The 23,298-nt window shown below is 36.4% G+C and overlaps 1 protein-coding gene across 4 annotated transcripts in view; it reads right to left on the bottom strand.

Moving 5' to 3' along the window:
- The window catches only part of atp11b (ATPase phospholipid transporting 11B (putative)), a 57,992-nt gene that overhangs the window by 8,754 nt on the left and 25,940 nt on the right, over positions 1-23,298 (bottom strand). For 2 of the 4 annotated variants that reach the window (XM_034308815.2, XM_034308818.2), the window contains exons 18-28: positions 22,592-22,773; positions 19,047-19,250; positions 17,973-18,126; positions 16,928-17,030; positions 15,404-15,549; positions 15,240-15,299; positions 13,313-13,440; positions 12,789-12,927; positions 10,071-10,136; positions 9,884-9,987; positions 9,350-9,515 (exon numbers count right to left, since the gene is read on the bottom strand). In XM_034308815.2, coding sequence (XP_034164706.1) covers positions 9,350-9,515; positions 9,884-9,987; positions 10,071-10,136; positions 12,789-12,927; positions 13,313-13,440; positions 15,240-15,299; positions 15,404-15,549; positions 16,928-17,030; positions 17,973-18,126; positions 19,047-19,250; positions 22,592-22,773 — 1,452 coding nt within the window. Of the gene's footprint in view, positions 1-2,335; positions 2,943-5,494; positions 5,581-9,349; positions 9,516-9,883; positions 9,988-10,070; positions 10,137-12,788; positions 12,928-13,312; positions 13,441-15,239; positions 15,300-15,403; positions 15,550-16,927; positions 17,031-17,972; positions 18,127-19,046; positions 19,251-22,591; positions 22,774-23,298 lie in introns of those variants that run through there. The other 2 variants (XM_034308816.2, XM_034308817.2) reach the window with 2 other exon arrangements.

Genomic DNA, 23,298 nt, shown 5'->3' with positions numbered 1-23,298 from the left:
CAGTTAGTGTTTAGGGTGGAGGGTTAAAGTCATAGTTAATGTCCGCTACAGCTTGAAAATCTAATACAAGCAATAAAATCAGGAAATTTGCCAAGAATATGAAAGTACAGATATATATGTCATGCATCCATGAAGATGAATACTTGTGCGGTTCTTTCTGAACAAGGCTTTGCAATTCTCTGCTAATTCTGTCACTGCAGACTAGAATTACAGAGAATCTAGAGAAGACTAGAATTTATGATCAATAAAATCTTAAAATATTAAATTAGACATGTAGAGATCTGTTGAGTGCGAGTGGTGATGTACTCTGTTCTGTTTAACCTACACGTCATGGCTTCACCCTACTGATGTGTGGAGGAATTTTCTGCATCTGACAGTTTGAGAAATAGCTTTGCCGAGTGTGTGTGTGTGTAATAACAGAGATTAGTGTGTCACGCTCCAGTACTAGCAGGAACTGGGCCAAAACATTTAACTCTAACACCACTTGGCTTTGTGTTACTTGAATTGAACTACTGTTTTTCTATATATAAATAAATAAATAGATAAATAAAACAAACAAATAAATATCAGCATTATTAATTAAAGTGTAGACAGTTAGTAAGACAATTAGTAAGACAGTTTAGGTACAAATAATACTGCTGCATTTTAAAAAAACAGGTTTCTTAAGAGTTCCTTGAATGATTAAAACGGTTCTAGCTCCTTAAACAGGTTCTTTTCTAAAAAAAAACTTTTCTAAAAGGGAAACAAAGAACTCCAGGGTGCTCAGAGTGTATTACTGTTACTGAAAATACTATTACTACTACTAATAATAACAATAATAATAAAACAATATTGTTATTATTATTATTATTAATAATAATAATAATAATAATAATTGATATCCTCAAGTTTAATGCATTGAAGATTTTGCAAAATGCAAATGTTTTCAGATTTTTTTCAGAATCTGCAAACAACCTGTAATAACATAAAACGAAACAAAAAATAAAACAGATCCGGCAGATCTAATCTGAGCAAGAAATCAGAAGACGCAGAGAATCTTGTAATGTGAGTGTAGCGAGAGGCAAACTGTATTAAAGTATGTCACAGCCTGAGGAAGCACACAGCCTCTGTGACTATTATAGATTACACATAATACTGGAAAATAATACAATACTTTGTATAGACTAGTTTGTTTGTGTTGATGATGATGATGTGTGTTATCATTACTATTTTATTATAAGAAGAATTCACATGTAATTGCTTTGGCAACACGTGAAAATTGTTAAAGTGAAGCAGCACTCTCTTAATGACAAATGGAGTGTCTGTACTGAGACACCTGACATCTTTAATGAGCTGAAATTAAAGCTGCAGAGTCATTAATCAAATGACCAGTTGGATATGAAGCAGAGACAACTCACACATGCACACACACACACACGGACTAATATTTGGTTATATATTATGCTGCAACATAATCATCTTCAGCATTGTGGACAAAGGAGTTTTACATTGTGTTCCTGATTCAGTTCACCACACAAGAGGTCTAAGGAATAAAACACTCTGTGTCCTGCTGCTATAGTAAAACAATCAACAGCAATGTGGTGTGATGAAGTGGAGTTACTGTTACTACTCTGATATTGATTATTTTCCTATAGCAGCACGTCCTTGAGTGTTTTATTCATCCTATGCAACAGCAATTTGCTAATATTTGTAATTTATTCATTAATCAATGACATTTCAAACGTATCTGTTTATAGTTACATTTAATGTTGTGGAACGTCATGGAACAAGTTCTCACTTAGGTTATAGCAGCTATGAACAGTCGTTCCCTCACCAGCCTCTCTTTTTCTCATGTTCTTGAAGTTAATAAGACAAAAAAAACAAACAAGCAAACAAAAAAACCACAGCTCCTCATGTTACCAAGAACCCGCAGAGCATAAACTCCTCTGTCCTGAAGATGTCCGAAAACTTCAAGTTACAGCTTTACCTCTGACTGTTACAAAGCACTAACAGTAGAGACTCCTTCCATAAATGTTAAATATAAACACACTTCTCCTTACAGAAAAACCTTTTTTTAATCCGATTAAGTCCCTGTGAATGAACTGTTACTCTACAAATGATAACAGATTAGAAGGAGCACATTAATATAAAGTGGAACTACAGTCAGAGCTGCTGTTACAGAACATTAATCAACATCTTCAACAGCACTGTGATGTAATAATGTTGTGTAGCTTGGGCTTGCTGGTGAGAGCTGATTATCAATGCACACATATTTAATATCAAAACACAAACAATATTAGCAAAACAGTTGTTTACAATGTAATTGTAAACAATGAATTTGATTACTGAAGCTAAACACTGCTTGACAGTACACATTTATTGGCAATGAAGATAAACACAGTAACAAAAAAAAATAAATTCATACAGCCAAGTATAAATCATTTATAATCATATAAAAAAATACCTGAACAAGTATATTAAAAAAATCATTACATGCTTCCCCATTATAGTACCAGTTATGATAATATCTCGATTTTATAATCAAAAAAATGTACGTAAACTATTTTTTTCTGAAAATATACTGCAAAAATATAGGTAATGATTGAATGACTTAAAAGCATGCACATCTTGAAGGCACGAGTGTGAGGATCAGAACACAAAAGCTCTGACAGATGGATGGCACAGTACAGAGTACACATATGATGGAGCAGAACCGAAACATGAACCTTCCCTATGACCTGATCTCTCTCTCTCTCTCTCTCTCTCTCTCTCTCTCTCTCTCACACGCACACACACACACTCTTCCACAGGTCTAGGCTGGGCAGTACTACCTAGGGAAAGGGGGGAACTGCGTGATGGGTAGAGGAAGGAGAAGCAGCTAGCAGTTGCCAATTGTCCTCCCCTCTGTCCCTGCTTTCAGCAGAGTCATATTCTGAGCCGACTGAAACTTTATCCTCTTCCATCTGGAAGGACAAAACAGCTGGTTAAGGCTCCCAAACCGACGAAAACAGAAGAACGGAGGGGAAAAATGTTTTTAAATAAATGAGGGAGTGAGCAAGAAAATGGCCACTGGTCCACTGCAGAGACTGTGCTGAAATGAGATTCTGTAGTTACCGTATTTTCTGGAACATATGTCACTCTGACATATATTGGCCTGCGATTTAGTAATGTATTAGCATAATTGTGATTATTATATAAATGTAATCATACTCATTTATTATGGTCATTACTGGTGAGCTACTCCAGAAGTTATGGTATCTGACATGATATATGAAACTTGCTGTGATTGGTGATAATAGCTGCACTTTCATATGTTAACATGGTACTGTAGCTGTAGTGCCCCCTAGAGGCAGTACATAAACTATAGAATGTATAAAACTTGTATAAAAATTGTGAAAGATAAAAATGCCTGCAGATAGAATTTAGGGAGAACTTACACGCCAGAGTGACTTATCATTCTGTAGTAAACCTGTTAACTACAGAAAAAAATTCTTCTTCTTATTATTATTATTTTAAAGATAATCTCATGTCAGATGGACTGGAGATCATGTTCTCTGCTCATAGCAATAGATTATAATAAATGGATCGTTCCATGTTTTTTTTTTTTTAACTTTTGGCACATGCAGTCTATGATAAAAAGGAGTTCAAGGCTGCACCAGTTTCAGGTGTGTCAGTTGTAAAAGGGTTGAGCGTTGCTCTTTCTGATGCATGCATGTTGGGTTAAAAATAAATAAATTAAGCCCTAGATTATAGCGCTCGCATCAGCATCAGCCTGAGCTAAAAGAAAAATGAATGAAATGAGATTAACACAAATGAGCGTTGTGCACATGCACAGATGTGGAACAATAGAACATAGCAGTTTAGCAGGTAAGCAGTGTAACATGCGCTGAATGACCTGAATACTGGCATAAAATCCTGATGTCTTTAATACAGATAAAATACTGTAGCTTGATCTTTATGCTAAAATTAGATTGTGCTTGAAAACACACCTACTGTGTTACAACTAGAGATGGCAAAAAGAAAATGGTGGATCGGATACTGGAGAAAAAAACTGATATAATCCGTAACAGATCTAGGCTGAAATATCAGAGAATTGTTCACAGAGCAACAGTGTAAAGCAGGTTAAAGTTGGCCACGTGGCCTAACGTCAACAACAAAAAAAATTTTTTTGGAACTAGAAATAATTATATATATAAAAAGAGACTTGATTGTATTTTTTCAAGATTCATTTGGTTATTATATATTTTTTCTATATTATATTATATTATATTATAATTACTTTTATTATATTTATTGATATTTATGTAATGTAATGTAAATGTTTTTGCGTGAAAATTTTTTAACTGAATTAAAATAAAAGTGCAGTTTTGCATAAGCTATTTTATGTATATTATTTCCTGTCATTTTTAAGTGCCCTAGTCCAAAAAAAAAAAAAAAACTCTTGGTAATTAAAGAAAAAAATGGATAGGCATCTATATTGGTTGATACTCAATGTTTCAGTATTGGTATCAAAAAGAAAAGGGGTTTAGTGCCACCTCTAGTTACAGCTGTAACGGTGTTTTTAACCATCGGGTCAGTTCTGATTTGCTGCAAGTTGTAGAAGTTGAGAACTTTAGCTGTCAAAAAAAAGTTTCTTTCCTTTAAATTAAACCTAAGGATGGAAATGTGCATGTAGTGTCATGCAGGCTGACTCGGGCAGACATGCAGGGTGAACTGTGTGACTGCTGTTACCAGCTCGCTCACGTTTCTTTTTCCCTGTCTGATTTCCAATACTGATTTAACACACCCTTTTTAACTTTTTCTCATAGGTGATACGCTCCTTCAAATTCTATCACAAGAGGGGACACCTGCAGTACAAGGGGATGAGTGTGTATTGGGATGGACTGGTCTCTGAAGTAATCTCCTTGGAAATGTACACACTTAATTTGTTTAAAACTCAAACTAGGTGGCAGAATAAAAGTAATGCTGGCACGAACAGCAGTGGTTCTCAATCCTTTTAAGAGCCAGCAACCCCTTAATAAATTCCAATGATCCTCTCAGCACAGATTTATTTTTCTATACAACTATTATTCAAATGTATACAATAATATTCTGCCTATTTATTAGACACAGTTTTTTTTATGATTATTATTATTCCACAGATCACATTAGGTCCAACTTGTTCTCGAGTGATTAAGGTTTAGATTTAAACCCATTCAATTCAAGTGGCCACAATAATCAGAAACCTCATTTTGAAAACCACTATATGGATTTGTATAATTATGTGAAAAATTTATATTTTCATAAATTTATCCTTTTGTCTATAACTTGATTCCTAAACCTTCCAAGATGGCAGGTTTTCAACTAAAAAATACGAAGAAGGAATGTGTGTTAAAACAGTATTGGAACACACCCTCCCTCTCCCTCCCTCCCTCTCCCTCTCTCTCTCTCTCTCTCTTGCTGAATGCAGGTTAGTTGGGTTTGACCACAGCATGCAGCATGACACTGAGGGTTTAAATGGCTCTTCCTACTCTACCTAATCTTGCCCAGCTGATTCTTGGCTCTGGAGAGTGGCTGCAGAGCGATGAAGTCATCACCTATAGCGACTCGGTTGGAGTACATCTACAGAGCGAGAGAAGGGGTGAAAACACACAAAGGATCAGTAAAAAGAGGACAAGGACACAGACGTAGAGCAATGTAAACACACTCACAGTCAAACATATTAATCCTGCATTCACACGGACAGTCAGTCATTATTATAGAATAAGGGGGCAAAGTGACTAAAGGACACTGGGAATGTTCATTAGGAAATAAAATCTACTTCTGGATTTCTGTAAAGCTGCTTTGTGACAAAGCTTATTGTTAAAATCACTGTACAATTCAAATTAAAATTGAACTGTACCTTTACTGAAGCGAATTTTAAAGATTAAGCACAAAATTTTACAGCTGCATCCAATCAGTTTGTAATTAAATTCATTCTATAATTTTTTTTTAAATTATACACAGATATCACGATATCTCAGAGAAGTGTACTGTGACATTTTATCACAATATTGATATTATATCGTCATGTATTAGAGATATTATATCTCTCAACCACCTTTTATTTTTAAGCTCCCATCGGATATCCTTTCCAACACAAGAGAAAAAATATATTTGCTGAGTTTTATGGATTTCTAATACCTTGAGATGTAAAATAACTAAAATAATAATAAAACATATGTTTGGAGAAACATCCTGGGTCTGAATAGCCTGTAATACACTGAATTACTGGGTGCATGCATCAATTACAATTAAATGCAATAATTAATTACAAAATTATTTTAATTTGACTTTACAAGGGGCACCCTGGTTTGAGTTTTGCTAAATGAACATGACACAAATCTACGTGCAAAATTGACATTTTCACTAGCAAGCCGTTATCCGAGAAACCAAGGCATCAACAACCTCGAGTCGGAAATGCCAACTAGCAACCAACGTACAGAAAAAAAACAAATTGTTGCTGTGTGAATGCAGGGTAAGACTGATACACACAGGACCTGGAGGGTGGGGGTAAAAGGGAGTGGGAGAACACATAGACCTAAAAGGCAACAACACACAGTCACACCATCACACAGAAAGACTGATAAATCAGTCTCTCTCTCACTCTCTCTCTCTCTCTCTCACACACAAACCACAAAAGCTGGACGGAAACAGGAAATGAGTAGAGATCATTTAGAACTACAATAGAAGCTGCAGTTTGTTTTTTCGATCTGCTCGACTCTCATCAGAGCCTGAACAGGTTTAGAGCCTGAACAGGTTTAAAGCCTCAACCGGGACTCACTTTAACATTTATCCTTTACAGAGGTGTTGAAAAGATAAAGGTAAACATGGGTGCTTTCATAGTTATAGGTGTGAACTTGCAACAGTGAGAGAAATTACAAGTGTGGTCATCAGACCTTTTTGGGGGATCAATGTTTAAAAGTTATTTATACTTTATGTCCCTGCACATTCATGCGATATCCAGTCAGCCAATCATGTGGCAGCAGCAGCACAATGCATTAAAACACAGATACAGGTCATAAGCTTATGTTAAAGTTCATATCAAACATCAGAATTGAAAAATCTCTGTGTTATATTTCTCTCAGAAAAATAATCTCAGTGACTTTGACCAGGGCATGGTTGTTGGTAGCAGTCTGAATATTTCTGAAATCTCTTGGAATTTTCACACACAACAGTCTCTAGAATTTGCACACAATAGTGCAAAAAAGAAAGAAACACTGGCAGTTCTGTGGGCGGAAATGCCTTGTTGATGAGAACGGCCAGACTGGTTCAAGCTGACAGGAAGGCTATGGTAACTCAAATAACCACTCTTTACATTCGTGATGACCAGAAAAGCATCTCAGAAATGCACAACACATCGAACCCTGAGGTGGGTCCCACTCCTGACAGCCAAGAATAGGAATCTGAGGCTAGAGTGGGCACAGACTCAATCACAATACTATCAATTACTGATTGAATGATGCTTTAGATTTAATTTTTATCAGGTTGCTATGGTTTATTGGGAGTCTGTTAGAAGAAAGAGAAAGTAAAGTATGTGGTTCTGCAGGATTAAAGTAGCCATTATACAACAGTTAGTTCTGGTCCAGTTTTGGTCAGGCGGCATTCCACGAGTGCCTATATTTCCTATAAGCGCATTGGGAGAGATGTTTCACTGTGTGTATCACTCCACTCGTCTGTGTTCGCCACATAAAATTCCACTTAGTAAAGCAGAGTTGGCGACATCAGCGGACATGGCAAACTATACTTTTCAGGACTATTACTTGACTTAAAACATGAAAGCTCATCAGGTGAAGATGAAAAGGAAGAAGGGGTGCCAATTTCGATGAAAGCACCTTTAACAGGAATTTACAAATCAATGTGATGTAGCTAGCCAGCTAACCAACCTGCTATAAAGTGAGTGTAGCTTCTTTGGGCTCTATTTCCGCTAGTGGAGTAAAAATAAACAGAACATTTGGCCATACTGTGTCCAAAATGTCAGTTACCTACGGAATGAACTATAGTCGGTATATAGCCTCGCACCTTATGTAATATATTTATATTAATACAATATCGTAACTGTAGTTTTCTATAAATAAATCCACCGTACAGTAATGTGATCATATCGTCATGTGAAGTAAACATGAAACACAAGAAGACCAACTCGCTTGTGTTCATTTACATTAGCTGTTCAGTGCAAGAGTTTTATCCTAGATGAGAAATTTTTTATTAAAGACATTGGTCTGAGAAACGAACAGTGTGAATATGCTTAAAGTGAGATTTTTTATTAATGAATTTAATTAAACTCATGGAAGAAATATCACAACATCTCATGAAATCGGTTCTGTGTAGGCAATCAGACATGCCTCCCAGCCAACTAACCGAAGCACCAAAGAGACCTACAACGTCCACGTGCCACGTTTGCCCATGACCCCTCTCTCTGAGGCAAAGACGCGTTAACGCATTATTATAAATCAGCCTTTAGATTCTCTGACAAATTCTGGGTTCTTCTAGGAACAGATGCATTTATACAGAGATCAAACGCCACTTTAGTTGGACATGGGTCAACTCCATTCAACAATTTATGTGACTACTGATCAACAGGAGTTGATCAGGAGAACAGGACAAAATGTTTTATTTGGAAATAATTCTGCCAACATACTGACAAATAATCCCAAATAATTCCATTTCAGTTCTATAAACTGTGGAAAGGATCAAGTGGGGCCAAAATATATATATAGATGTTTTCACTTTTTGAACGTCTCTGGTACATGGTACAAGGGTAAATACTGTGTATCACAGTGCATCAGTTAGAGAATTCTGAGCTAACTCCAGTCCTGAGTGAGGCTTTAAACACTTTTACACTTTACAGGAAAGAGGAACTCCATGTGGATGGACCAGTTATTCTGCAGGTCTTTATCTTTTCAGCTTCTCAGAAAGAGGAGGAAGGTGTCATTATAGTTAAAGAGAAAAACACCACACCACACAACCACTACGATGCAATCCGAAATGCAATTTTTTTTTAACCTTTTCTTCTTAAGATACCAGCTAGATTGTAAATCTATAAGGTTTCCACAGGATGTGGTCTGTATACATCAAGGTCATTGAATCTCACTGCAGTCTGTGGGCTGTAACTGTGAGTGTGTTATTGTGAATGAGGTCATGAGTGTGTGCTGCTGACAAGCCATGCTGTGTTGTGCTGAATGACATGCTTACTGCCTATAAGTGTCAGCTTATGCGGTGCTCAAGACAGCTAAATTCATTGCACATGTCTTGAAATGCCATTCATGCAAAACACCACTTTCAGTCCTGCTTTTGCTAATCGTTATAACCGTTAGCGTGTTTAGACGTAGAGGAGGAAACAAATTCTGACCTGAGACTTCTGTGTGCTGGTGGGCTGTAGGTGTCTGTAAAAAACTTTCTTGATGACGTCGGGGGCTAGGCAGGTGATGACGATGATGATGATGGCAAACCAGGCCGAGCCGCTGGACAACAGCTGGACAAAGACAAAATACATGTCCTGTGTGTGGAGAAATGGCCTGTAGGGAAAGGGGGAAAAAAGGTATTATGTCCTTGTACTAAAAACGCTCACATGCGCCAAAAGGAAATGTTAAAGTAGCTAACAATAGCAAATTAACAGCAGTTAATACGGCCTTATTCAAGCTAACAAATACAGCAGTAAACAAGATCATGCTAATCTTGCTACAGCAGTTAACCAGGTCATCGTAATTTTGTTACAACAGTTAATGAGGTCATGGTAATCTAGCAGGACAGTGGTAATGGCCAATAACAAATATAAAGCAAATTAAGGTTTAGGGATTGTTTTATCTTATCTTATGATTTATAGTCCAAAAAAAATTTGGATTTTTGGATTTGTGTGTTGTATGAGAATAAAGTGCTGCGGTACCATATAATTCCCCCATAAAACAAGGAGAATATGAAGTAGAAAGCGATGGAGCCCCACGTGACAAAATGGTTCATCCACGTCCAGAAGTGTGTCTCCAGCGCCAACTGTCATCACAGAGGACAAATCAATAAAATGGCACCTTCTTCAGATCTTTTTTTTTTTTTTTTGACTGACATACATCACTTACCTTCAAGGTTACTGTAATGACCATAACGGTGAACACCAACGTACCAAAAGTCCAGTTCCCAAACATCTACAAAAGCAGAAGGCATGCTTATAAAGCTTAAATTAAACAGGATTTTAGATATCATTTATATCAGGAGCTGATGATTAGTCTAGCAGATGCTAAATGTTTGAGGACACAAGTATCTGCTAAACATCTTCAGGCTTTCATTAAAAATAAAAGAACGGTGCTTGAGTAGATGATACTTGACTATTTAAAATGAGGAGGAAATCCGGAGCACATCGGAAGCTTTTTTTTTCCCCCAGTCATGCAAAGCATGAGTGAGGGAATTTTTCCAAAACTGTGTGAGTGTGTAAAATCGAAAGATGGCACGACATCAGAAATAAAGCTGGTAACAAACGCTCATTATACAGGGAGGCATGCAACGACTGTAATCCAATCAACTCTTACCAGCTGCCTGTTAGCTCGCAAAATCTGACAACATACAGAGCGTGAAGAGAGAGAAAAGAAAGAGAGAAAGATGAGAAATAAAGGACAGGGGAAATGGGAAAAAAACAGGGAGGAAACCAAAAAAACAAGCAAAAATTCATTGAAAATGTGTTATTTTTATAACCAGAGGAATGATTTCGGGGAGCTGATGTTTTGTTAATTTTTACCACCTTTAATCTTGACAAAAATTCTCCTCAAAATACTCAGGAAATCAGTAAGCAAGAGAAAACTCTTGATTTGCAGTTCCAGTCTGAGTCTATATATACATACATACACACACACACAGAACAACACACACACATATATAGATGCCTTCAAAAATAATGAAATTAAATGTTTCTACATTAAAAAATTACTATAAAGAGCAGTAAACAGTATTGAATGAAACAAAGCCAATATTTGGTGTGATGATCCTTCGCTTTAAAAAAAATAGTAGTCTTAGGTACAGTGTGTGCAGTTTTATAAGGAAATGAGCTGTAAGTGTTACTGAGCATCTTGCAGAAGCAGCCACTGTTCTTCTGGAGACTTTGACTGTCGACTCGCTTCTTATTTTTGCAGCAAAACCCAGCAGCCTTCATTATGTTTTTTGTCTGAAAAGTGTCTCTTATGTAATATGCTGCTTTCTTTATTGACATACAAACATTTTTCTGTAACATTTAATTTCGTGCTGGAAAACTAATGTTTGGAAATCTAAAAAGTTTTTGAACTGAATAATGTAGATGAATAATGTATAAAAATCTATAACAAAGTTTGTACTAAAAAAACAACAGGGTGCCTAAGACTTTTGCACAGTACTGTATATATATATATATATATATATATATATATATATATATATATATATATATATATATATATATTTCTATATATATATATAATATATGTATATATTAAATATATTACTATATATTTATTATTATATATATTATTTACAACATTCATGATGTAGTTGTATGGTTAGCTTAGCAAATAATGTAATTATTAAATAAAGTAATTAAACATGGTGAAAGAGGGGATTTCTGAGCAATAAGTAGGGAATAAACCGCTGTGTGTGGTGGTGTGAGAGTGAAAGAATCAGTGATGTGATGGTGTGATGAAGTGGAGTTACTGTTAACACTCCAATATAGAATTTTATTATACCACAGCAATTATACATTTTATATTTATGAAAGAACGACACGTCATAATTTTTATCCTTTTACAGTTACATTTAATGTTATGAACATAAAAAGCTAGTTCATGTTCTCATGTACGTTATAGCAGCTATAAACAGTCTTTCCCTCACCAACCTCCTTTTTTCTCTTTCTTGAAGTTAATAAGACAATACGCAGCAAAGTGTAAACTCCTCTGTGCTGACGATGTCGGAAAACTTAAAGTTACAGCTTTGGAGACTCCTTCCAGGAATGTTACAGAAAACTTCGCTATATCATCGATTACACGTTTTTAATCCATTTATGTGGAGTGTTCATCATACAAGTCCGTGTGAATGAGCTGTTACTATAGAAACAATAACATATTTGAAAGAGTGCATTAATATAAACATTTGATTTGAGGCTCAACTACTATCAGAGCTGCCGTTATAGAAAATGAATCAACGCATAGCTACATACCCCTAGCTACATATTACAAATACCGAAGCTTACTCTGTGCTTCATATACTGTACACTCATATGATTATGTTAAAACTAATGTATGCTTTCAGAAAATTATGGAAAAGTCCTAGTGGCTAAAATTAGCATAAGAAAATAAAATAAGGACTCTCAAGAATTCTGTGTTATCTCGCATATGGTACAGTCCTCAAGAGGGCTGTTAACTTAATTCCAGTAAGACGACTAGCATTTAGTACACAATGCTAGAGGCTCTATCCTGTATTTGTATATAACACTACACCCTCCACATCTGGTTAATTTATATGTAAATGCATTCTGAATATAAAATGCTGAGGTGATTAGCCAGCAAATCAGGAATCCTAACAATAAGACCTAGAACGTGCCACCTAGAAAACATTGCGGTGTCTCTCTCTCTCTCTTTCTCTCTCTCACACACACACACACACACACACACACACACACACACTTTTATGATTAATATCTACACGACTGACACACTGGAACTGCTCAAGTGACAGAATACAAAGAAATAGAAATAGAAAAAGAAAAGCAGGAAGTAAAGTGGGAGTGTATGTGGTACGTGTACGTGTGTGTATGCGTGTGTGTATATGCAGAAGCAGACCTGTCCATTTCCCATTAGACTTGTGTCCTCTCCCATCAGGATGTAGCAGCCAAAGAAGAAGACAAATGCGTGGCAGAAGCCCAGGATCGTCCAATACAAAAAGGTTTTGAAGGAGAGCAGCGAGTTCTTACTGATATCTCTGTTAACATGAGATTACAAAATTAAGTTATAAATTTATACATTTATTTTTTAATAAATGTGTAAATATGTATCCATTTGTTATTAATAATACAATTATTATGATGATGATGATTATTACTATTATTATTATTATTATTATTATTATATCAGTTTCAATAAATGAGGCGTGGCCTTTTACGCCTGTCAGTCCCAATAAAGGAGGCGTGGCCTGTGCGTCCGTTAGTTCCAATAAAGGAATCTAACTTTACTCTTATTGTTTTATTTTTCCCTTTTTACTGCATACTTTATTTTCTAAACAAATCTAAGTACACTAAGAACTATTTTATTAGTTCTCCTTGATATTTTTACTGATGAAGAGAGCAGGATATGAGTTAGGTATATACCTGTAAAGTGCTGGCTTGCTCTGTAGAATGTGAGGATGAACCAGCTGTTCAAAGAGACTGTACACCAGAATGGGGAGAGAGGTGAAGCAGATGTTGTAGAGTGTGAGATACACACTGTCATACAGCGTCTGTGAAATACACAATGTTTGTGAAATGTGCCATGTTAGAAAAACAACACACTTGGCTAATATGGCAATCAAAAGTTTCATGCAGTCTTTACTAGGCTCATGCTAACTAATGGAACTAGTTAGAATACAAAAAATCTCAGTACTAGAAAAGATAGAAGATGCTACCATATACTATACTTTCTGGACTATAATAAATATTTAAAGTCACAATTTTTGAATTAGCATAATAAATTAGCATAGCACTTTATTGGTAGCTTAAGTTTAGCATTAAACACTGTATATGAAGTTGTTCTACAGCAAAGATATATTTTTCAGACCTGACAAAGAGATTAAGGCAGTGAGAAGTGCCTTTTTGCCCAGAAAATAACGTATAATTATTATTATTATTATTATTATTATTATTATTTGAATACAACTGCAAATAATCATATCAGTAATCAACCCAGATTTAAAATGTACCACCTGAAAAAAACATATGCAAATTAATTATGTTGTGGTGATGCAACCATGCAATTAACTGAGCCCACAGACCAATCAAAAGGCACAGGCCTAAACAAACAGCAAAAATATTTAAAAATTTTGGAACTGGTTCAGAAGAAGCACAACAATATCTAGGGGATTGGTGAATTTAATGAGTTAAAATATGCTTTGCATATATTTATAGGTTTTATTTTACAAAACGCAGCTAGCTATCTAATGTTATCAGTCTGACTGTTAATGCTTAATAGTAACTATACGTACAAATATGGAAATGCAGCAACAAATATAAGAATACATTTTTTCCCAATATGGATACACATGCAACTAGTGTTGCCAAAAACATTGATTTTTCAGTACATATCGATCCTGAATATCTAAACGGCTTCAATACTCATTCTCAGCAGTATTGATACACTGATACCAGCTGTGCTTTCTTGCGCTCTCTCTCCTCTCTGACAGCGAGTTGACACACACCGCAGTGCCCACATAACCCCGCTTCCTCTCACTCACTCACAGTGCTGTCTTCTCGTCACTTGTCTCATTCGCTCTGGTTGAATAGTGTTGTGTTATGATGTTAGAAAGATGGCGAGTGCAGAGCCTCTGTGACCGATTTTAGTGGATAAAGAAAACAGCAGGCGTGCTATTTGGAAATATTTCGGATTTGAGGCAAATGAACACATAAAGACGAAGGACTCAAGCAAGCCAATACGCATGCTACAGAGCAGTGCTAACAAAAGGTGCTAACACCACTAATTTAGCAAAGCACCTGAAGGACCGACATGCGGACCTGTATAAAGAACATACGTAAGATTGCACTGATTTGTTTTGTTTCTTACTTGCACTTTATTGCCTTCTGAATGTGTGACGATCTCAGAGGCTTTTGAACAAGTGCAATACCTCAAGAAGTTTTCAGTAATGTAAAAACATACCTCATTATGTTATAGCCTTGTTATATTTATCTTTTAATAAAAGTCTAAAGTTTTATGCAGTTAATGTTGTGGAAATTCCAGGATCGAGCCAACACTACATGCAACATGGTGTGTGAAAGGTTAAGGGTGTTTCTAATTCACATATTTAGATAAGCGCACAAGTGTTGATTCCTCTGTGACTTTTCCTGTTGTTTATTCAACCTGAGCAACTTTAGACAGCAACATTTATAAATTATACATTAGCCTGCTTTGTCTCTCACCTTGTTAAAGTGTCAGACAGAGGACAAGTATCAAAACACTTATAAGAATAAATAAATAAATAAAAAAACACCATTGAAGACATTTAACATACACATAAATACATAAAAAAAACATGGAAAAGAGACTTACTTGTTGTGAAAACAGACAGAAGAACTGGTATAAAAACTGCGGTGTGATAAAGCACACATTCTACAAAATAAAACACAAAAAAAACACAAAAAACATTTAGCCAACACGCCTCCATGACGATAATATAAATTCAGGAATAAACACTTAAAACCTTGTGAACGTACCTTGTAGAAAAAGTACTGCACGAGTGTTGCTATTCGAATGTAGTAGAAGTGTCCGTGGACGAGCAGTAGCTTGGCGAGGAATTTAAACCTAGCAATTGCATAGTCGCTGTTTCGCACAGCTTGTCTTCCCTCTTTCCCCATGATACCTGAAGATCATTGAATTTAATTAGGGCATAAAAGCTACATCAAGGCTTCCTTCCAAAACAATTACTGCACACTCGTCAACTTTTCTTCATTCCAGATGGTTGTAAAGGAACATTACGTAATCTGAAGGATTCAGTCACGATGCAAAAAGATTGTAGTTTAATCAGATTCCTTTTTAAAAGCATAAATCGTAACAAGATGTAAACAGGAGCAATACATACCCTTTAATAACACATTTGTCAAAATTTGTCAAAATTAGGTCTCTAAAAGTTAAATCAGAGGAGTTGATTAAGATTAGATTTTTTCATCCCTGCCCACGTACACAAAGCTCCACCCCAAGGACCTACAGTGGGTCAAATAGAGTAAGCATGCTAACCAGAGTTAGCATTAGCAAGGACTGTCATGACATCACTTCCAAGTGCACTCAGACATTCAGGTCCATGAAAGCCAAGGTATAACATTATAAACACACCAAATTTAACTCATTCAAGAGTTGATGTTTACATTGTCACCGTTTTTTTTTTTTTTTTTTTGAGCTCCAAGCTATGGTATTACCATATTACTATCATCAGCATTGCTAGCTAACATATAGGCCATTCAGCTGCTTGAGAGCCAAATTAACACTAAAAACATGGAAGATTCAACTCAAAATATGATTTATGAGGATGTTCATGAGTGCAGCAGCTGTCTTTTTTATTGTGTAATAAGCTCCTATGAGCTCTACGCTACAGTATTAGTATGTTAGCATCATTAGCATCACTAATTAACAGACAGGCCATTCCACTGCTTGAAAGCCAAGCTATAACACTACAAACATGCAGTTTGGCTCATAATGATTTATGAGGAAAGTGGCTGTCCTTTTTTTCTTAAGCTTTTATGAGCTCAGTCCAGGAGGAATGTTAATTCTGCATTCAGCTTCATCCCCTTCGCCAGTAATAAATTACTCAGTCTTGGACAAGCAATGCCACTGTTTATTCTGGTTTTACTGTATGTCTTGTCGTTACGTTTTTTGAAGCACAGTGAGATTTTTTTTTGCTCACAAGAGAATTATCTGGTTGTGCGGGGCGCTTGTCAATTGCAGACTGAGATGGGGGTGGAGTGAAGGAGCACTGGGTGGGGAGTGTCAGTAAATGACTGATAGAAGGCCCACCCAAAAACAAAGAAGCGTTCCGGACCAGAACAAAGTTTTCCAAATGACTTTTCTCGGGCACATAATACACATGCTTTGAGGCCATGACTTAAATTAATTTTTTTTCAACATATTCTACAAATCATTCACAGATTATTTGTAATAGTAAGAAATAAAAAAAAGTGGACTATTGCACCTTTAAGCCCCCTTCTGTTTCAATAACTCCCTTCTGCATTTAAACAGTCACTTACCTATTCCTACATGGGCCTCCTGGATCATACTGACATCATTGGCTCCGTCTCCGATGGCTAATGTAATGGGTTTCTCTGGGGACGTCTTCAGCAAGCGAACCACCTGCCAAACACCACCCCATTCAAAATTAGCTTAAAAACCCAGCATGGCACCACTGGGCTATTAATAATCATAAAAAATAATAAAAGACTTTATTAATTATTAATGATTTTTACAGTCAGTGCACCACAGCAATAAATCACAAGTATCAGGAGCAACAACTGCAGAACTGAACAAAAAAGCTGAATACAGGACATTGCTAAAACCGTAAGATCAAAACAAAAGGGAAAAAAATTAAAAATTAAATTACTTTATTGAAAAATTCCCTGAAATGAAAGCCTAGAATGGGTTATTTTACCCAAACATGTGAGCAGCAAATACAAAATCTGATTTAAAATGCTCATAGTACTAAAGCAAACATGTCAATGTGAGCTAGCTAGCCAGCCAACTGATAATGTGAGCTAGCTAGCCAGGCAACCGTGCTATAAAGTGAGTGTGGATTCTCTGGGATTTATTTCCGCTAGGAGAACAAAAACAAACAGAGCATTTGGCCATATTGTGTCCGAAATGTCAGTTACTCGATATTAATTTCTTGTTTATAGAGCTGTTGTATAAAAGCAATATCACACTTGCAATCGTGCGATTATACTGAATATCAGCATGGCTGTGATTATCTATGGCCAAATCACAGCCAAACCGATATTCTGTATAACTGCAGTCCAGCATGCTAGTCCAGCAATTTACTACATTACTGTTAGATTTACACTGTTAGACATAACAACAAAGCCCTAACATTAATGCTGGCAAAATTAGCCTTTATTTACAGAGAGGCTGAACAGATGAACAAAAACTATTTAGTGTGTGTGTGACGAGTGGGAATAACTTTTTGTCTGAATACACACAGACCGACACACACATAACCACAGCTGCAAACACACACATGGATAACCACAACTGCAAAAAGACACACACTCACACCCACACCCACACACGGGTGTGACTTGCCTTGGCTTTCTGCAGCGGTGCCATCCTGCAGCACAGCACAGCAGAGCAGTTCTTACACACTTCCATGAAGAGCTTCTCATGTTCACGCAGAGCCAGAGACAGACTTGCACCATCCACCACCAGCCCGTGCTGGATCACATGGTCCTCTTTGATCCTACACACACACAAACACCATGAAATTCTGTTTAAGCTCAGTCGTGTTTAATCAACACAAACTCTGGATGAATCAACGCTCTACACTCTACACACCCGGTCAAGTCTCAAAACACAACTCTGTAACAGTGCTACAGGAGTTCAATCATTAATTATAGATTAATAGCTGTAAAGCTGAGATAGAGGAACATATTTATGGAAAACAAGGAAGAAGTAGAAAATATATGAGATGTAAAAGAAGGCTTGGCCTTTGTGTCTATCATTTCAAATAAAGGAGGCATGGCCTTTGCATCTGTCAGTTCCAGTCAAGGAGGTGTGGTCTTTGTATATCAGTTCCAATAAAGAAAGTGCTCCCCAACCTCTTCCAAATGATTAAAGCTGGAAAAGGGAATAGTGTGCCAGGACAGGACCTATACATTCTAGAGAGCATTTAATTGAATGAAGACAAGACTAGTACAGGATGAGTCATCAAAAAAATTTAATCGTTTTCCAAGAAGTGATGAATTACAAAATAAGAATAAGAATATTTCCAAACTTTTTTTCCTCCTACAACTATTATATTGGTGTCTACAACACTAAGGGACAGGTACAAAAAAAACAAAACAAAACTCTGAAACACCAACTTTGATTTTAGAGGCACTTTAAATGAACATCTGTGTGGCTGAAAGATTCATTAGTCAGTCTTGTATGAAATAATGGTCACAAAAATATTATTGTAGCTTGTGAATCAATCTTAATCGTTATGTTTTCTTCACAAATTCACTTTTAATACCTTTTTTTTTTTTTTTAAAAATAAGGAGTCTAGTAGCTGTACATTAAGAATACACCGTATACAGCTAAATAAGAATATGAATAGGAAATAAAATCAAAGGGCATAAAGAGAAATGGGGAAATGTTTTGTGTGCATGTGTGTGTGTTTACCTGCGTGCAAGTCTGCGGAGTTGCTCTGCACACTCATGATCGGATTTCTGCTGCACGAGTTCCAGGATGTTCATAGTGCGGTGAAAGTGGCCGCAGGAGAGACTCACGCTGACCGCTGTCTCGTGTTTATCTCCTGTTAGCACCCACACTTTAATTCCAGCTAATCGCAGAGCCTCAATTGTCTCCTGGACCTTCTCCTGTAGCCTGCACAAGAACACACACACACACACACACACACGGTCACAAACCCAGATGGTACCACAGAATTCAGGATGGTGTACTGTAGGACGGGATTAGTTTTCCAGATATGTGTGTTCAATAAGTTTTTTGAGGACATCTGTAATAATTCTGATTGATGCACATGAGATAAGTGATCTCTATGTAAATCACAGAGGTAGGCATGTCTTTGCAGAATACTAAAAACTCCATGTGAACTACACACACCTCATTTTAATACAAACTGATTAGTCTGACCTTTATTAAAATGCTTGTTGTAGTGGGTCACATGACCACGACAAGTATGTAGGTTGTACCGGTGCTCACTTCTCTGTCCTTTTAAACACCTACACATTACTGTTCTGAGATAACAGATGAACCCTATTCATCCCGAAGGAAATTTATGCTAATACCTCATTACAATACGAATAACAAAAAGTAGATTTGGTAAAGAAATATACTGATATAAACCTATAGTATGTATATTAAAAAAAAAACAAAAAAAAAAAAAAAAAAAACATTGTTTATTATAATATTCAAAAACCTAAATGTGCCTCCACACCGTAAAAAAAAAAAAAAAAAAAAAAAAAAAAAAAAAAAAAAAAAAAAGTGTATATTCCCTACAGAAAAGTGCATATTCCCTACAGAAACTTTACCGAAATGTCATTTTGGATGGGATATATATGGAGTGGAGTTACTTCTACTGTTTATTTTATAGAATCGTTCCAGACACACACACGCACGCACACAGTCCACTAAAAAATACTGATAGAGAGACTTCAGATGGGACTAAAATGCGTAAGTGTCACATTCATACACAAATAATTCTACGAATCACATGATTTTATTTAGTATATTTCCTCATCCTCCCCATGAAATTAATTTCTGGCTAAGCCACTGCAGTAAAAAAGTTTCTGACATTTCCAAGTGTATTTTGAATCTATATGTGCAAAATTCTACTGAAATAACTATTACAATTTCTATGATCCAAAGCACTTATTGATGTATTTCAGCCTTATAGAATACATCAGTACTGATAGTGCTGCAGTTAAGTAAGACCAATATTGCAAAAATGATTAAGAAACAAAATATTTTACAGCCCTGCAGTGTAGATTATGGTAGATTTTACCTGCAACTTACCACACACTCTGGTAACATTACAGTTATATTACAATCTCTGAAGGCCAATTAGTGTTTCTTTGCTCGAGCGCAACTCATAAGTTAATGATCAAGGTGAAATAAGTGTGTTGCTGTGGAAAGACGTACACACAAGAATAACACAGCTTTATGCATAATTACACAACTGGATAAATTACACCATAAATTACAGCAACTGTTTCAACATGCTGTATAATTAAGCAATAACATGCGAGCAAGAGAGCTGCTGTACAACAGCAAGAATGTGAGTGTGATACTGCTTTTATACAACAGTTTTATAAACAAGAACATTACTGTATATTAAGTGACATTTCGGACACAATATGGATAAATATTTTGGTTATTTTTGCTCTGCTGACAGAAATAGATCTTGAAGAAGCGACAGACGGAGAGAGTGTGTCATGTTGCCATGCAATGCACAGACTCAGTGACAGCCCCTCAGCTAGCTGGCTAGCATGCTGTTTGTTGGAACCACACTGATTTGCACATTCCTGTTAAAAGTTCATCTGGTGAAATTGGCTTCCCTTTTTCCTTTTGATCTTCATCTGTTAAGATTTTAAATGAAAATGTATATTCATGAAAAATGTATCATCTGCCATGGTGTCACTATCTCTACTGTAGTAATTGTTTCAATGTAATGAACTATTACTAGAATTGGAATTTTATGTAGAAAACGCAGACAAGAGGAGTGTGTACCAGTGATGTTATATTAAATATCAGCACTCTTAGAACGCTGCTTATCGAATCAAATTAGCGGACCAGAACTAACTGTTATATAATACTGTAATAACACCATCAACTATAATATATAATGTTTTCAGGCCTCAAAGGAGGTGTGGCCTCTGTGTCTGTCAGTCACAGTAAAAGAGGCGTGGTCTCTGTCAGTCATAATGAAGAAGGTGTGGTCGATTTGTCTGTTAGTCATAGTGACACTGGTGTGGATTTTGTGTCTGGCAGTCTCAGTAAAGGGGCGTGGCATGGGTATGTCAGACACACTGAAGGAGGCGTGGCCTCTGTGTCTGTCAGTCATAAGGAAGGAGACGTGAACACTTTGCCAGTCATAGTGAAAGAGGTATGGCCTGTGTGTCTGTTAGTCCCAGTACATAGTACATTGATCCGTATTTTTTATAAAATGTAAAAAAACAAAACAAAAATAGTAGTTATGGTAATCTTTCAATTGTTTTATTGTTCCAAATTTCCAAATCTAAAAGAAAAGAACTTTGTAATTTGAGATTCAAATATGTCTGTGTAAATCCACAGATTTGAAAGAAGTGAAAATATAAAGAGAAGTTTTCAGGACATGGGCAGTGAGCAGAAAATAAATAAGTGCTGCAGAACAGCGCAAAACTTCATGCAGTTTAAATCAAAATGACATGCCGATCAGTGCGATTACAGAGAAGGAGCTCAATGGCTGAACAGAGTCTCAGGGGATTGAGGCTGAAAACATGAAGCAGTCACACCACACTGTGCACATGAATATAATCTGTGACTCGGGTTTACTATTTTAAGTGCCACACAAGAAGGATGATGTGTCACATGTTCAGCATACACACACATGCACACACACAGAGAGAGAGAGAGAGAGAGAGAGAGGGAGCGAAAGAGGGGGGAGGTGGTGAGGTTGAGAAAGAGAGGGATGGATAGAAAAAGAGAATGAATAAGCGGCAGAGTGAGAAAGGGCAATAGGGTAGAGGTGAGGGTGAGGAAAATGACAGAGGACAAAAAAAAAAAAAAAAGAGAGTGTGACAGTAAGCCATTAAATGAGCATGAGAAAGTGAGGAAAAAAAAAAGACAGGGAGAGAGGACAGAAAGTGGTAGCCAGATTAAAATTAATTTAAAAATCTCCATTTCTGCAGCTTCTGATTTAAAATGAACTTTATTGTATTTGCGTTTATTTGCCTTTCTTCACACTAAGGCCAAACTGATTCATAATTAGTGATTCTCAGCCCTAGTCCTGGATGAACCATACACTCTGTTCAGTGGCGTAAAACTTTTTTTTTTTTTTTTTTTTTTTATTACCAACAGTAGCTGTGGAAAATCCTGTGCTGTACTTCTATACTGTATGTCTGAGTCTATAGTGAGCTGTAAGGTATTATAATGTCTTGTGATTATAGTTAAATCCTTGAACACACCCCAGTGAGCTTGTGTGTGTGTGTATGTGTGTGACTCACTTGTCTTCCACTCCAGTAGCTCCGAGCAACTGCAGATCGTTCTCGATGAAGTTAAAGACTTCACTGAGCCGCTCTTCTCTCTGCTGGAGAGCCGTTCGAGCCTCGTAGATTCGCCGTTCCACCTCCTTATACTCCTCCGCGCTGAAGAGCCTGTAGGCCACCACCAGTGTCCTCAGACCCTTCTGTAACCAATACAGGAAAATAAGCACAAAACTTCAGTTTCATAAAATATCCAGTAGTACTTTACAGAGATCGTGGCAATCATTGATGTTTTCACAATACATAATTCTGCTGAGAATTGGCTTAAAAAAACAAACATCAAAATAGCACTGATGCAAAATGCAGCACTGATGCATTAAAAAAATTACTTTAAAAAAATCACTAAAAATACCCACAAAAACTGTCAGAAAAGTGATTATGTGGCAATTACCGTTATGACCCGAAGATTATTTTCCTATACCAGCACATGCCCAAGTATTTTATTCCTCTTATACCACAGCAATTTGAAAATAATTAAAATTTTTTATTTATAAAAAAAACTTCATACATCCATTTATAGTCACATTTAACATTCTGGAACATCACTTATGTTATAGCAAATGTAAACAGGTGTTCCCTCATCAACATCCCTTTTTTCTCTCCCTTTAATTTAAAAACATGTTACAGAGAAACGGCAAAGTGTAAACTCCTCCCTGTGTCAGAAAACA

This window comes from Pangasianodon hypophthalmus, chromosome 11, assembly GCF_027358585.1.
Source record: "Pangasianodon hypophthalmus isolate fPanHyp1 chromosome 11, fPanHyp1.pri, whole genome shotgun sequence".
In the NCBI taxonomy this organism is placed as follows: domain Eukaryota; kingdom Metazoa; phylum Chordata; class Actinopteri; order Siluriformes; family Pangasiidae; genus Pangasianodon; species Pangasianodon hypophthalmus.
The sequence above is the reverse complement of the archived record's forward strand: the minus strand, read 5'-3'. Positions and strand labels throughout refer to the sequence as shown.